The 16,373-nt window shown below is 33.4% G+C and overlaps 1 protein-coding gene and 1 non-coding gene across 4 annotated transcripts; both read left to right on the top strand.

Annotated features, from left to right (window-relative positions):
• Positions 1-3,944: 3,944 nt before the first annotated feature.
• On the top strand, positions 3,945-4,167 carry LOC129926102 (small nucleolar RNA U3). Its single transcript, XR_008777793.1, has one exon. It is a non-coding gene; the product is annotated as a small nucleolar RNA U3 (small nucleolar RNA).
• Positions 4,168-7,482: 3,315 nt separating this feature from the next.
• Positions 7,483-15,643, top strand: LOC106056541 (uncharacterized). 3 transcript variants are annotated; one of them, XM_013213324.2, is made up of 5 exons: positions 7,483-7,634; positions 9,443-9,554; positions 11,944-12,024; positions 13,500-13,606; positions 13,863-15,643. In XM_013213324.2, exons 2-5 carry the CDS (start codon positions 9,494-9,496, stop codon positions 14,067-14,069), a joined length of 456 nt encoding a protein of 151 aa, XP_013068778.1. In that variant the 5' UTR covers positions 7,483-7,634; positions 9,443-9,493; the 3' UTR covers positions 14,070-15,643. The 3 variants fall into 3 exon arrangements, with proteins under 3 accessions (XP_013068778.1, XP_013068777.1, XP_055882856.1); XM_013213323.2 differs by having other exon boundaries at positions 7,583-7,742; XM_056026881.1 differs by lacking the exon at positions 7,483-7,634 and adding an exon at positions 8,039-8,182.
• The last annotated feature ends 730 nt before the right edge of the window (positions 15,644-16,373 follow it).

Genomic DNA, 16,373 nt, shown 5'->3' with positions numbered 1-16,373 from the left:
ACAGATCTTGTGTGGTGCCTCAACAGTCCAGCAGACCAAGGGATAGGTGAAAGTGAAGGTGAAGTTATATATGAACCTGGCCTAACTGATGTCATATAATGATTATCTAATTGATCTAATTGTTTTGTAAAGGGTCAATCTCTTATTTAAAGCCTCAGGGAAAAAAAAACATTTCCGTAAAAAAATAAATTATCCTTTTGTTGAGTGTCCACTACAGTTTGTTGAGTGTTGCAGTTCACGTGATAATATGTAAAAACTACTTATTAATTGTTGTTTTAAATTATGTTCCTCAAATTAACGTAGTTAAAAAGAACTTGCATTTAGCATAATTAAATTATGGATTATTGATTAAACTACGTATTTAAATTCTCAAAACCCTAGAAATTTTATTTCCGTGTATATTTTCCTGGTTCGCTAATTATTATGTAAATTAGAAACGGATGTTTTTTAAATCAAAATACAGTTAGGCCCTCCCTCTTTAATAACCCCAACCGTTGAGCGCATAGAGCAGTAATCTCACTCCACAAAGATCGGTTATCAGCGCCTCATCCACTAGTGATACCAGTATTCCGGCAAAACGAAAATATGATTGTGTGACCTGTATCCTATGTCCGTAAGGTGTGGGCCTGAAATTGAAAATGTCCGACTTTCACTATGTTGTTAACTGCATCGTATTTTAATCAATCAACTGAAATCAATCCTTCGTATTTTCTTCATTACACATCAGAAATCAATCATAAATAGAAGAATTTTGTCTTTTACATCGTCTTTTATGTAGGCTAACAGTGTTCGTATTGTTGGTTGTTACTCTCTGCAAAATGCCATCCTGCACGATATAGCGTACTAGAACGGTAAGCTACATGAACACAATGCTAAGAGAGACACATTTTCCTTCCGCTTCCAAGTGAAAGAGAAACAACGTCTTCGGTTTGTTTCTCTCCGCCCGCATCGCAGTTAACACAAAAGGAATCATCACCTTTGACAGACTTCTTGAAAGTACCCAAAAAGGTTCGAGATAAATTTCTTTTATGAACCTTTGACCCGGGAAAGGATTTTATCCCGTAATCAAGATGGAGTATTGGCTCTTCACCGACACTTTTGTCAAGAGGAACGGTACGACGGATTGGACAGAATTAGCAAGCCTTTCTTCCATTCTCACCACGTGCAATTACACTCGCAAGAGCATAACTGTGGTCAGGGCCGGCCTTAGGTAATTAGAGGCCCTAGGCGAAGTGAATAGAGTAACCCGAAATAAAAAATAAAAACAAAAAATACGCAATGAATTAAAAACCTTCTTTGAATCATAGTTGAGACTAAGAACTAGGCTAGTGGACATAGAGCCCCAGAGTTTCAATACACTCGAAATTTGATCCATGTTTTCCAATTTGTTTTCTCTAAAAAAAAAATTATAATTTTCTCTATGCGAGGCCCCCACCAATCAGAGGCCATAGATCTAAGTAAAGTATGTTTGTTGTATCCTATCGCAGTCTTCATCATTAAAAGCATCCGTCAGCCTCGCTACTTCATTTAAGTTGCCTCGCTTGAATGTACTAAGGGCCTATACTGTGCAGATATGACGGTAGGCCTATAGGCTATGGCGCGGAATGCGACAATATTACAACAAAAATATAACTGATCTCAATCGTATTTAACCGATCGGTCTTGATTTAACCACGAATGAATAATATTTTTATTAAAATGCCAATTTGATACGTACGTCAATATGTGAATATAAATTTTAAAAATATATAACACATTTTATAGTTTTCTTTTAAAATATAAAAAAAAATGAGTTTACTAACATTTAGGCCTAATGATTCTGCACTTTTTATTTACAAAAACATTTTTCAGATGTGTAGGCCTATACATAATAGGGCCTATATAAGGCTTACACACGTGGCTAATCTACTGGCTACTATAGAATAAAATATAATTTCTCTGATCCATGGTAGGCCTAGCATAATATTGATAATACAATGTTAATAAAGGATGACTGACCATTAAGACATTAACAATTATGTAAAAACATAGACTATATATAGTCTATGCGTAGAGATAATATTGCCCATTTGAGCCACAATTTTAGTGAAAATTAAATGTTTTGCAACATTCACAAATATAATGCTTTTAATAAATTTGCATATTTAGTGATTCAGTCTTTGAAACTTTCAGGAAATTCATTGTGGAATTATATTACTCCATTTTCAGTGGCGTAGCAGCCATGGCGCGAAGGGTTTTAGGATAGATTATAAAAATAATCCATCTCTGTAAGTCACAATTTAGTAGTAGGCCTATATTTATCTTATATTTTAGTTTTATCAGAAGAGAAAACTGTTTAAAAAATAAAATAATTACATATCTTTGCATTTGATCAAATTGCTGCCTCTTTGCCCTTATGTAGACAAAATGAAATTATAAAGATTTTTTTTTTCAAATTGAGTTTACATGCAGGGCCGGTCTTAGGCCACTGCAGCCTAGGCGGCCGCAGTGGGCCCCGCACTTTCATAGGCCCTGCGCGAATTCTAGGTGTAAATTATTAAATTAAACCATTTTAACTTATTATTGAAAGGTACCTGGAATTCTCCTGAAATTGTAAAATATAAACACAAAAAAGTCACGAAAATCTTCTGAAGTTATTGAAATCTTCTAAAAACTCATGCAAATCTCCCTTTAAAAGACAAAATGTATTGTCATTCCGGGGTGTATTTCAATATGGAAAACGGCAATCCTTCTCGCGATGAAAAAAAAAACAAACCCGGCATTGTCAGCTTTCATTTAATAAAAATTTAATAATAAGGTGAATTTTAACCAAAGCAAGAAAGTTTAAGGTCATAATCACTGGCATACAATTGTAGCTCTAAATCTATCTCGACCTCTTAAAAAAAGAAAGCGATATTTCGCTAGTCGATAGTAGGCCTAAATCTAAAAGGCAGATCTGAATGTTTATCGGCTTTTTGTTGGCTGTAGATGGCTCGTAAAGTTAATTTGACACTGATTTTGTACTTAGTAAAGTTTGAATAAATTGCAAAGACGAATTTATTTCTATTACAAATCTTAATTTTCACATATTATTGTTATCTCTACCCAGACTGGGCCCCGCGCAATCCGTTTCGCATACGGCCCCGCAATCTGTAGGACCGGCCCTGTTTAGCCTACATGTAATAATTTTGCGATTTTTAGCCTATTCACAAATGAATTTTTTTTATTTCTTTGAATAGTGGAATAATCTATCAATATTTAATGTCCGTTATTTTGTCTTTGCATATCTTACTGACAAACAGTAGGCCTATATATAATGGCTAAACATAATATAACGATGCGAATGCGAATGATTTATAGGCCAACACTCTTGCGACAATTTGAACGTGTTAATTCCCTTTGCACATTTTGTATTTCAATAGACTAATTATGATAGTTTTCCCATTTTTATTCACAAAAAAAAGGTAAAAAAAAAAAAAAAAACACAGTTATCTTTCTATTTTCTGAAAAGTAAAAAAAATCTATTGACCGTTATTTTGACCATGTTTGGGCCAACTGACTGTACTGGCATCAACACTTTTTAATGTTTAATATAACAGTACGAATGATTTATAAATGAACACTAGTGTGCCCATTTGAGCTTGTTAATTCCCTTTGCACGTTCCATTGTTAACAACAACAATGTGCGCACATTGATAACCTCCCTTGAAATTGTCCGGTAAAACTTACCAACTGAGGGGTTGGAAACATAATTTCCAATATGATCCATGCGACGTTGAAGACTTTATCATTTTATTAAATTAAGAAAACAACTTTCTCAAAAGTTTGAGACCAAATTTATCACAAAGATAGAGAAATTTACAATAAAATAATATTTTTTAACCAACAAGATTCTTATAGTCGTTCACCTGAAAAGATACCAGTTTCTGAACTGAGCGGTGAAATGATAGCGTCCTTTTTATTTTAAGATCATACTTTTAGGGATCATTTCTTTAGTTTGGTCTTGCCGAGACGTCGAGTTAATCTGGACGGCCCGAAAACCACGATGATGAGATTCAGTCTCTTCTTCTGAGCGTGAAGTTGGCCACGAAACAGTCACTTGCTCGTGTGACGTTTTATTGGTCATTGAGGATCGTTCCTCTCCTCCATTAGTGAGGAGATGGAGGAAGAAGAGGCAATCCGAGTGGCTTTTCTATTTCACTAAATGACATGATTGGAAATATTCAAGAAAAAAAAAAGTATATATATGTATACATATATATAGAGATAAAAAGATACATATAAAATAACTTTCAGTACGACTCTAATTGGTCCTGTGACCAGCCACAGAGAAATTGTTTCTGAACAGAAACTCCCGATATACTGACTCTAGCAGACAGGATTTCCACCTTGATGATGAGGAAGTAGTTTTCCAAATCTCAAGGGAGGAAATCAAAAATTGTCTTTAAAAGGGAGACAACAAAAGAAACAATATAAAAGTTTAAATGCCTATGTTCGCATAAGTGTGTACACACATAGATGTGTATGCACGTTTGATAGAATTTAATATAAAGAACTGGGGTAATGTAGCAAAGCACAAAGGAAACAACCATAAGCAATGTAGACAAAGTGGAAATAAAATGTGACTACGATGTTTAAAATGTTTTAATATCATTTAAGCTTCTACTTTCACTCTTTGATTGTTTCTATTTAATTACCTATTGTTGACATTCTCACCACATATACTTTAAGACCTTAAATTTCAAAAATATTCATTATATGCTATTGGAAAAAAATAACTCCATATACAAAGCAATTTAAAACATTAAAATATTATGACAACCTAAATGTAACTATATGCATTGCTATGTTTTGCAATCATTGTACTTTAAAATGTAACTACTTAATTTGTACTCTTACTAATAAAATATGCACCTTTTTTTTATAAAAAAAAAAAAAAAAAAAAAAAAAGCCCAATAAAGAGGCCAATAGCCCAAAAAAGAGGCAAAGAAAAGAGGCAAAAGCCCAAGGATTCCTAGGATGTAAACAGCTCGACAACTGAAGTCAAAAGCTAAAAAGCTGAGGTATCCTAAAAATAAAAAAAATAAAAAAATGACATGATTGGAAATGTTAACATGTGCCTATTACGGCAATCCGAGTGGTTTTTCTATTTCACTAAATGACATGATTGGAAATGTTAACATGTGCCTATTACGGCAATCCGAGTGGTTTTTCTATTTCACTAAATGACATGATTGGAAATGTTAACAACATGTGCCTATTACGGCAATCCGAGTGGTTTTTCTATTTCACTACATAATATAATGATCGGTTAAAATATCAATAACAAGTTTTAATTATATAGATATTTAATTGATTCTGTTAGCAAGCTGTGATTTCAACAAATTAATTGGACCGCCCCCCCCCCCACTCGAAAGTTTTAGGGGGGGGGGGGGGCGGGATTGATGCCATCGCCCCCCTCCCGACCCCACCATATCGGCCAACATACTAGAGGAGGGGTCGAAATAATCTAAAAATAGGTTGAAATATAAATAATTAGTATATATTATTAAATAAGTAATAAATTCGTATACAAATTGTGTGAATTCTATACTAAAATTCGTCTGCCCTCCCCCCGTCGGCCGAGTGGGGGGGGAGGGGCGATCGCCTCTACCGCCCCCCCCCCCTTGGATCCGCCATTGAGAAGAGGAGATAAAAAAACGCACCAACCTTCGCTAGACTCCGACCAAGAGCGACCAAAATGGAGGTCTACAAGGCATGCGTTCTTAGCACGCTACTGTACGGCAGCGAGTCGTGGACAACCTACACAAAACAAGAGAAAAAACTAAACTCATTCCACTTGATCAAAGGATCTTAAAAACAACATGGAAAGAAAGAGTGTGTAATACTGAGATACTCGCGAGAACAGGCCTTCCCAGCATCCTTAGGCAACGCCGCCTGCTGAACCTTTGAGGCACCACACAAGATCTATTCCTCTCTGTCTTTTGCCTTAAATATAATTCCTTTCAATGATAGGCCTGTCCATTCTTTTATTTTGTCTTCTCATCTCTTTCTCTGTCTGTGAATTCTTTTTAGGGTACTGTTCCCTGATCTTATCTTATCTTATCTTATCTTATATAATACAGACGTTACTTCAAAAAAGAAGATGATTACGTCCTACGCGTCATGCATTTTAACCAATGACTTAAATTCTGCCAAGTCACTGGTTTTCCTGGCTAGCTCGGGCAACCCATACCATGCTCTAATAGCACTAGGGAAGAAGGAATATTTGTAAAAATTTGTCCTAGCATATGGGATGAGAGATATGCCTTTAACGTTGTGTCTTTCAGAGTATTTTATTAAATTTTGTATTTGAAGATTATGGTTCAGTGTTTTATGTATAATTGCTACTTTACTTTTGAGTCTTCTGTCCTGAAGGCTTTCTAAATTTAGAGTAATTTTACTACGGGTGTTACTCTAATCAAATGTGAATATTCATTTGTTATGAATCTCACTGCTCTATTTTGTGTATGTTCCAGTTTCTTAATGTTTTCTTGAGTTGAGGGGTCCCAAACGGAGGATGCATATTCTATTATTGGCCTAACCAAGGTTAAATAACATTTTAGTTTTATGTTCTTGTTTGATTTATAGAAATTTCTTTTAATAAACCCTAATGCTTTGTTTGATTTTTTTATAGTTTCATCAATATGTGGATTCCATGACAGTTTTTCATTTATTATAACACCTAGGTATTTTGCGTTTTTAGTTACTGGTTTGCCATGAATAAGATAAAAGGTCTTTGCGAGCCTCAAGTAGTTAACAGGTTATTGTTTGGGTCTAGTTAATTTATTCTAATTCTAATCTCTTCATTTGTGATGTGGTCTTTCTAAGTGATACCTAGGGTCTTTCTGTAGCATCTCGAGAGTAGGATCATAGCAATGAAATTGAGACGAGAATTTAGCATAAGTAGCCTACAAATATATTGTGTTTTGCAATTCATAGAATATATTTAAAGTATTATTTATGATTTATACAATTAGCAAAAAAACAAAGAAATTTTATGATTGGAGGTCAGTGACTTAGCTAGGATGGGGGAGGAGGGTAAAAATTTGAAAATCCCCCCGTACCCCCACTTGAGGGGATCTCACAAATGAGTGTTCGAAGTTTGTTTTTACATTAAATATTATGCTGTAATGTGATGTCAAAATGCAGGGGCCCCTAAAGAGATCGAGCCCCCGTGCTCCCCACTGTTGGAGATTACCGCAAAGCGGTCAAATGCAAAAAATGGTCGCGGAACTAAAAGGTTGAGAACCGTTTCCATATACAGAGATATATAGGTCTGTGCTCCTTAAAGGTTACAGAATGTTAATTATTTCTTTCTCTGTAGTCTTATATATAAATAGTTATCGGAGCTCTGATTAGATATATTCTATACATAGATCTAAATATAATAATCATATAATCAATATGTATTAGAGATTGAGATATATATATATATATCTATATAGTCTATGATATAGACCTACTATCACGCGTAGTTAGGCCATGGTTAGGCTACCATATCCTGGGTTTTTTCCAGATTTAATATCTCGTTGATTTTCAAAATGAAAAAACTTATTTGACCTTAGAGTATTAGACTAATCAGATAAGATACACTACATTGTACAAGTAACAAGGTATCTACACAATCTACTACATAGATCTAGATCTATAATCTATATAGACTCTAGGACACACTAGGTCTAGTATTTAGTAGTATAGTTGACATAAATCTAGAGATACAGGTAATAGATTTTTTTAAAAATCTGTTTTCCACTTTAGGAGTTTTAGGTCTATAGACTATAGATAGATCATACCGTATCATCGTATGCGTATGGTTTAAGTTTATCATGGTAGAAAATAGATTGAAGTTGAAGATTCTTATATCATAGGGTAGATTCTTATAACTGAACACCGACTTTCGGGAACTAATATAGGTCAATTTTTTATTTTATTTTTTTATTTGGTGAAGGTTTAACTTACAAAAAAACTGAAAGCAGATTCTTATTCTGCAACTAAAGGACTATAAAAATAGCTGTGTTCCTTTGTATTACCACCCATAGTCAAGATTTTATTTTAAAATAAATTGGGTCACTTCATACTCCTATTTTTTGAACGCAGTTTTTGGGCTTTCAGCTTCTCCTTCAGTTGAACAGTGAGCACCGTTGTTGAACACCACTACTATGTAATTGCTAAGTAATAAATTATATGTTACTTAAAAATTATTTAGATTGTAGTAAAAGAAGTAGATTCACTTTTGCAATATATGTATTTATAGTATATTTCCTCATATACTCTCTCTATATAGTATATATATATATATCGTATATAGTTTATTTATTTAAATACCTATATTTTTTTATATAAGCTATGTGTAGAAACAGACAGAAATAAATTTTGTAAATATAGATTATAGAGCTATAAATTAATTATTATAATTTAATAAACATAATATTTTCAACTAGGCTACTTGTATTTTCTCTCTGTCTTTCTTTTAATTCCCATCCAAGGACCCTCTTCTTGTTTTCATAATTTGGATGTTCGTTTTGTGACACCTTAACATCCCCTCCCTCCCATAGATGCATATAATTCTTTTCATGACTCTCTCCCCCTTCCCTCCAATGCCTGTTGGATAGTTTGTGACACTCCTCGCTTAGTGTATACCTCTCCTCGCCGCCAGCTCATCTGGTGTGATCACCTGCAGTGGGCATGGTCTCTGGCTTTATATTAGCAGCCTGCATTTTTTCTTTCATTCATAAATTATATATTCTAGATATCTCGATCTAGGTCATGTTTATTCATTTAAAAAATCATAGATTTATTAATCGCAATAATATTTTTTATTATACGATTTTGCTGTGTTCAAAAAGGAGAATGAGCTGAATTCATTATTATTTGTTTGGACACCACCTTTTTAAATTTTATTTAACAGCTAAGGGTATAAATGTGATTGGAATGTCTTTCTAAAGATGTTTAGTAGCTTATTTTGATATGCCCCGGGGAGCTAAGGGTATAAATGTGATTGGAATGTCTTTCTAAAGATGTTTAGAAGCTTATTTTGATATGCCCATCAGCCTACGATCAAACAGGCTCATAATATAGCCCTCATCCCTTATATGGGTATGAATTGCCGGGGGAGGTTAAAACAACAGCTTTACATACATGGTTACCGAGAATCTAAAAAAACTGCCATCTGCTTTGGAAAAACAGAACAAAATTACTGGAACTTATCTAAAATTGGACATGCGCAGTCCCGAAACGTCGTTTTTAGCTCCAAGAATAAAAACAAATGAATTACAAACAAAAAAAGCGACCCGTTCAATGGAGGAGAATTTGATGGAGTGTTCAAAATATAAGAACCTCCTCTATATTTTGCTTATTGAAACTTAAACAATTTAGTCAATTATACTTACTTTTATACTTCATACCTGACTCTTTTTTCCAGACCTAACTCTAACAGTGTTAGAATCTAGTAACACTTAAACACATTAAAAAAATGCCAAGAAAAGATTTGATAGCAATTGATGGGAGTGATCAAGCTCAATATGCTTTTGACTGTAAGTATTAAAACTTAAGTGTCTAAATTTAAAATCTAGAGTAAAAGATATTAATCGTAAAAGATGTTTATTGGCCACACTAAGCCAATCTAGGGCCATTTTTAAGTTTCAAAATTCATAACTTCGTATTGGTCTGACCTATGAAAAAACTGAGGGTGTCAATGAATTCGTCATCCTTTTGTCTATAAAAATAGCTATTTTGTAATGTATCACTATGCATAGTTAAAATTAAATCTGATGTGAAGAGGGGTAGTTTCAGTTTTCTGATGCGTAAAGTTTTCAACATGATATTTTTCCCTGTCAAAAGTTGTTGGCCAGTTTGGAGATTTATAGGCCACATCAAAGGAAATATATCTAAAACATGTTATTATTAAGAAATTTCATCCTTAATTTTATTTTTTGTTTGTACATTAGCGCAACGACACAGTCATATTGTCACTTTCCCCACGCTTTCATTCTCGGCTTTAACTGACGTCACACCAAGGTCACTACTTTGGGCCTAGCCTAGATTGTCGCGCTAGGGGAAAAAATTGTCTCTTTTATGGGGGGAGAAGAGAAGGAGTCTTCTCTCTACTCTACCTTATTGTCTCTACATGGCACTTTTTTTTTCCTGTAGCACAGTGCATACCTGTCTCACCTTAGCATTTTTGGTACCAGTAATTGGTCGATCGATAATCGCTAGTCTCTTGCTCTCTCTCACCTGTTGTTTTTTTTAAGAGCGTCTCCACTCTTATGGTATGCTTAGGGGACATGGAAAAAAGTGAGAGGGAGGAGGCTTCATACTCTTTTCTGATTTTGACAATCTCTTAGACCACACATAGCATAGTGCACCTGGTTGATCAATAATTGTAGGCTCGAGGTCTACATTGATATTGCTACTGTGACTTTTTTTTTCAGCTGCCTATTGATTATTTGATGTCAATCTATTATTGTATGAGGTTGTGCACTCTAGTGTCATAACATTTGTATATATTTGTTGCCTATTAAATGGTTTAAAATAAATGGTTATAGTTTTTGCATACACCATATTTTTATATATGTTATTTTTGGATTTATTTTTTTTTTAGTGAAACATGTAACAAACCCACACAAGAACACATCATCATCACTCCTTTGAGTTCCTCATAGAACATAGGGCCTCGACAAAAACTCACCACTCTCCACGGTCTCTTGCTAGTTTTTTGATGGTTTCCCAGCTCTTCCCAGTCCTCTCGGCACACAAGAACACATACATAACTTAAATATACATTTTGTACTATATTATTTTGACAAACAAATTATTCATATAATTGTTTAAAAAAAAAAAAAATTTTACTTCCCCTTCTTTACTGTGTCATTTCCCTTTGATGACTCGTGTCATTGGCCACCCCCTATTTACATGTTTAAGTGGGAAGGGAGAGTCTGGGTTGTAAATGTATTGGTTTCTATATCTATTTAGAAGCCTTATATCTGGGTTTTAAGTGGCTGATGCATCTAGGGGCTTAAAAATCGTGTTAACACCAGACCCTATCTCCTTCTTCCCTTGGGTAAAAAAAAGTCAGTTTTCATTAGTCTACTTTGACCCCAGATAAAATTACTTTCTCTCAATGAAAAAGGGAGCTGTACATGTCGCAAGTGTGACAAAATGGTGCATGCGCAATATTGAGGAAGTTGGGTAGTAAACATTCAAATAAAGAAGATTTAATAATAATACAGTGAGGTGACCGATATGCCAGACGAAACCCAGGTGAAAACATCCTTTACTATAGATCTAGAATCTAGATCTGAGTAGTACTTAATTAGGACTATACCTAGTTTAGTGATTATAAGCAATTTATAATAAATTACTTAAATTTATCTAGTTTCTAGTTAGCTGGTTATTCTACTGGTATAGTTAATGAGTTATGCTACATTTTACAATGAATTAGAATTAGATCAAGAGTCTAGATCTAGATTCTACAATTGATACACCCCAACTTGAGAAAACAGGGTGAATAGATAAATAATAGGTCTAAGTGAGGTAGCTGAAAGGCCCTCATTTACCAATCATAAACAAACAACATTGATTGCTTCATTATCTCTTTTGTACAACTTACAACCTAATTTGAATCAACAATGGTTTTTATGTCAGTTTATTTCATTGTTTTATCAATGGCTATCACATGACCCTTCATTTTGATGAATGAGGTCCATATCAGCATTCTAAACATAATAAAAATGATGATTTGGATTGTCTCAATGTTAGTTTTCTCATTGTATTATATGAAATCATGTATAACATGTATAAAATATGATATTTATTAGACAATAGTCATATTAAAAATAGTAAACTTTTCTTAATTGGAATTATTATGCATGTGGGTATTGAGGTTGAAAAAAATTCATTGTTAGAAAATTTTTTTTCTTTAAGGGTACCTAAAAAATATGTATAGAGACGGTGATTCAGTGGTTATTGCTCATGTGGCTGAATACAACATTGATATTGGCATACGTAAGATTTTTTTTTTGTTACAATAGAATTTTTTTTTCCATTGAAATGAATTATTTTTTTAAAACATTCCTTTGCAAAGTACTTAAACATAAACTTTTTGTTAAAACACAAATTGCTCATTATTTAATTTAATTTTTAATTTAAGAAAATGATAAGAAATTAGAATAAATGAGAATTGGACCAGCTCACTTACCAATTACAAGAAAAATGATGCCTATTATAAGCTATACCGACTTGACCAACACATAAATTTTTGCCTCAGAACCAGCCACAACAGAATGAGACAACATTAGTTCCAGAAGATGGGAATAGGGAAACTTGCTCTTTTAGAACATCACCAGAGAATGCTGAGCATGTCATTCAAAGCTGCATACTCTCTTAAAAAACCCAAACAAAACTCTGGCCCCAAAACCCTCCTATAGAAGAAAAACTATATTGAAAACTGCCTGTTCTGGAAACCACTGCATGGTTCATCTCAGCTAAAGCATCACTGATCTGAACCCTCCGACATGAAAAATGAGAACGAAGAAGAAGAATCCCTTTTATTTATCATTATTATTTTAGTATAGTACCTGTACCTCGGCATGCTACTACAACATGGCTTGGTTTAATTGTAAGTGGTATCTTGCACAGGCTTCCATGCTGTCTAGTAGCTTAAGAAATAAAACTTGATTCAAACTGTCTCAAACATTCTAGCGTCCGTTTATGCTATTCAGCCCATGCTTTGTAGGTACCTAGTAATCATATCCATCAAGACAGTTTGTATCCTATATATATATTTTTAGCCCACCACAGGGTTCTTGTGTTGTGAATTTCCAAGGCACTAGATAGATACGTCTTATCAATGCTTGTCCACACCATGCTGCGCATAAACCTATCCTCTTACAATGATTAATAGGGTTAATAGCCCACAGTCTTGTGCATGACTCAGTAAAAAGTAAATTAAAAGTACATTTTGATAGAAAATGTTCAGTGGAAACATGTTCCTCTCGACCTGCACAGGAAATGGATAAATATAACTGCTTTTCATCAACCTCCTGCAGCCAGATGACCTCAAAATTATCCTTGTAATCCATCCCTTTCATTTTTTTCTGGATAGTGTTTGTTATAGGACAGTCTGGTTCTACTATTTTATTGCTCATTCTCATCCTATGGAATAATTGATGTAGTGAAATTAATGGATGATTTAAGTTTCCAAAGTTTCACTAGAAACATCATAATCCAAGACAAGAAACTAGAAAGAATGTAGTGTAGTGCTTCAAAAGATGGTAGAAAACTTAGATAATGTGACAAACTTCTCAGCAGAATACTTGTAGTGATCAAAGAATCCAAGGCACTTGAAATAAAGTAAATTTTGTGGTGCTGATCTCAATTTATTATTTTTTAGTTCAGTGATGCAACAGTAGAGTTAGGTTACATGTTTTGTTATTTTCTTATAAGAATCTGTTCAAAATAAAGGTTTCTTTCTTGCACAGCCGGTCGTGGTGCTGATGTTGAAGCTATATGTGCAGCTGTTAAAAAGAAGAATGATGAAATTGGATATTTGACTGACACATTTATGAATACTTTGAGAGCAAAGCATGTAAGTTTTTTTTTTTTTCACGAACACTGAAAGTAGTATATATTTTCTAAGCTTTTAACTGATCAGTTAATTTAAGATTGTAATCAATTATTCTTTAAAACTAAATATCAGAAATTACCTTTTGTTTGTTTTAAGCTTTGAATAATTTATGATGTAAGCACCTTGAGTTCTTGCAAGAGACTTGAATTTTTTAACTCAAACTAGAACAAGTATTTCTTCCCTTGTACTATCTAGAAGTTGTATTCTACAATTTTAGGTGCCTGCCAAGCTTCTGAATTTGCAAGGGGAAAAGCCTGGAGAGGTAATTGTCAAAGCTGCTAAAGATGAAAATGTTTCATCTATTGTCTTGGGCACTCGTGGCTTGGGCACAATACGTCGAACATTGCTAGGGAGTGTGAGCGAATATGTTGTACACCATGCTTCGTGCCCTGTTACTGTTGTCCGCCTTCCTAATAATAATTAGACTCCTTGAAATATTATATTGTTATTTTTGTTTACACTTACTTAAACTATTTTTAAAAATCTACTTGTTGAATATGAACAGACATATTGCACAAAACATGCATTTTTTAAAAACTCAATTATGTATTTACAAGGCATGAGACATTGCACATTTATTTTTATTTCTAACTTTCCTTTAAACAAATTTTTTACTGAGATGTAATTATCTCGTATTATTTAAAATATATTAAATCAAAAATAATTAGCTGTATCTACTTTATATTGCTACGAAAGCATCCATTGAGCTTTACAGCATTTTTGTTTTATTTAATTCTTTGCTTTAAAGATCATTGGGTCTTATCATGAGAAACATTTTCTTATTTTTTCTTGTTATAAACTAAATTATTCCAGAGAGCTGACATAAGCCATTTTTTGTCTTTTCATGAAAAATGACATTTAACTTGCATTTACTTTAGAAAAATCTTTTATTTTTTAATTGGCATTTATTTCTGTCCATTTTTTTTAATTTTTTTTTTTTGTTGTAAAAAATAAAACATTTAATGCAATGTTTTTTTACTATCTTTTATGCTTTTGCGATGTTTTGTGTGAATGTTACATTGAAACATTATAATTTATTGCTGCTTACCAACATGAATGCTTTATAGAACCACCAAGAACAATTTAGTTTTGGGCATTTTTAAGCCTAAAAGCACAAATATGGTTTTGAACATTCCAATTTAATTACCAGCATTTAAACTGCATTTATTTCATAATATACCACAAAATTTGAACCACTACTCACTGTTTTAATGCTGGTTACTTTTTAAAATTTCCACTTAGTAGCTTCAGTTATAGGCCAACTGTGATCTGGAACTTGTTCCATTGCTAGAGATTTTAGACTGTGATTACCACAAAATATTTTATATTCAGATCTGATTTATGTTCTGAGGTCACATGATTTTTTTTTTACTACCTTTGTTAATTCTTATTTTCCATTGGAATGTCTGTAAATTCAGATGAAGCAACTAAGAAGTGTGTGTGTGTATATATATATATATATATATATATATATATATATATATATATAATGTTGTAGAAAATAGGCAATATATAAACAGAACAAAATATATATATACATGTATGTTTTTACTTTTTGACTCAGTTTTGTTTTTATGTTTACAAAATATATGTATTTAATTCATGATCAAGATTATGTAACAATACCTGAAAAAACATGGTGTGGTTGGTGGTTGATTGGTAAAGAGCTTGGTTTCTGAATCAATAGGTCTTGAGTTCAAATTCATAATAATGACTGAACTTTGAAATTTTTAGGAACACCCCTGATATTAGTTTGGTGGGAAAGGTGGTTGGTTGTTGTGCTGGACACATGACACCCTTGTTAACAGCTGGCCATAAAATCAATAAATGGCACTTATGACGAGCCAGTTACAGCCTTTTTAATACAAATGTGAACTTTAGAACTTTATTTTAAGGACTGCACACATTGAGATGTCCACTAGTAGTTCTCCAATGTTTGAATCATGGTTAGATTTATTTTTCCACATTCTGAGTCCTAATAAACTATATTATCAAGTTCTTGTTGTTTTTTCTCTCTTACAAATTATTTCGCTATTATATTTAAACACAAAGATGCACTCTTAGTCCTAAATTTATTTATAGATATATGTGCGGATGTAGCCAACATAAAAAGTGGCTATCGATATTCCCATACACAAGTCCATGATTTCAGATTCTTAATTGTATGATTAGATCTACTTAAGCCAGTAATTTAGGTTATGATTTTTTTTTAACCCGATCTGGCTAGTAAGAGTTGTTTTTTTAATCTAGTGCACCGGGTATTATGTTTTAATTCAAGGTTATGATCGTCGCCTGGCGCTTAGTCTTTCTAAATATAGCTTTGACCTTTTTACGGGAAGTTTTCCCCCCTAATTCACCTTCGCTTCTACTCTTGAAGTGGACCTGTTAGGTTAGATTAAATTTATGGATTTCTATCAGCCCTCCTCTCGACTGATCTACATAACCAGCTACGGCCCTTTCACAGCTACATTCATACCACGAAATTTTCTTGATTTTTTTTTTACGCTTGACTGATTATTGCTGTTGCTTTTTGCCCTGATTGTTCCGGTATGTTTCATATTTACCTGTTTCAGTGTTCAATTCGTTCAACTTTTTTTTACTTCAACTTTCGTTCCTGGTTTGACCTGACTATAAAGTGCCGGTAGGAAATTAGGTTAACATGCATATGACCCTCAATAGCGAAATAGTGGGACACAGATATTAACATAATTTGTAAGAATGCGTGAAC

This window comes from Biomphalaria glabrata, chromosome 4 (genome assembly GCF_947242115.1).
Source record: "Biomphalaria glabrata chromosome 4, xgBioGlab47.1, whole genome shotgun sequence".
In the NCBI taxonomy this organism is placed as follows: Eukaryota; Metazoa; Mollusca; class Gastropoda; family Planorbidae; genus Biomphalaria; species Biomphalaria glabrata.
This window is presented reverse-complemented; position numbering and strand designations above follow the sequence as displayed.

What these genes read in the sequence shown, in the direction of transcription:
- LOC106056541 (XM_013213324.2), top strand. Translation starts at nt 9,494, where the DNA reads ATGCCAAGAAAAGATTTGATAGCAATTGATGGGAGTGATCAAGCTCAA. An exon ending in AGCTCAATATGCTTTTGACT is followed by an intron (nt 9,555 to 11,943) that starts GTAAGTATTAAA and finishes TTTTTCTTTAAG; the next exon opens with GGTACCTAAAAAATATGTAT. An exon ending in ATACTTTGAGAGCAAAGCAT is followed by an intron (nt 13,607 to 13,862) that starts GTAAGTTTTTTT and finishes CTACAATTTTAG; the next exon opens with GTGCCTGCCAAGCTTCTGAA.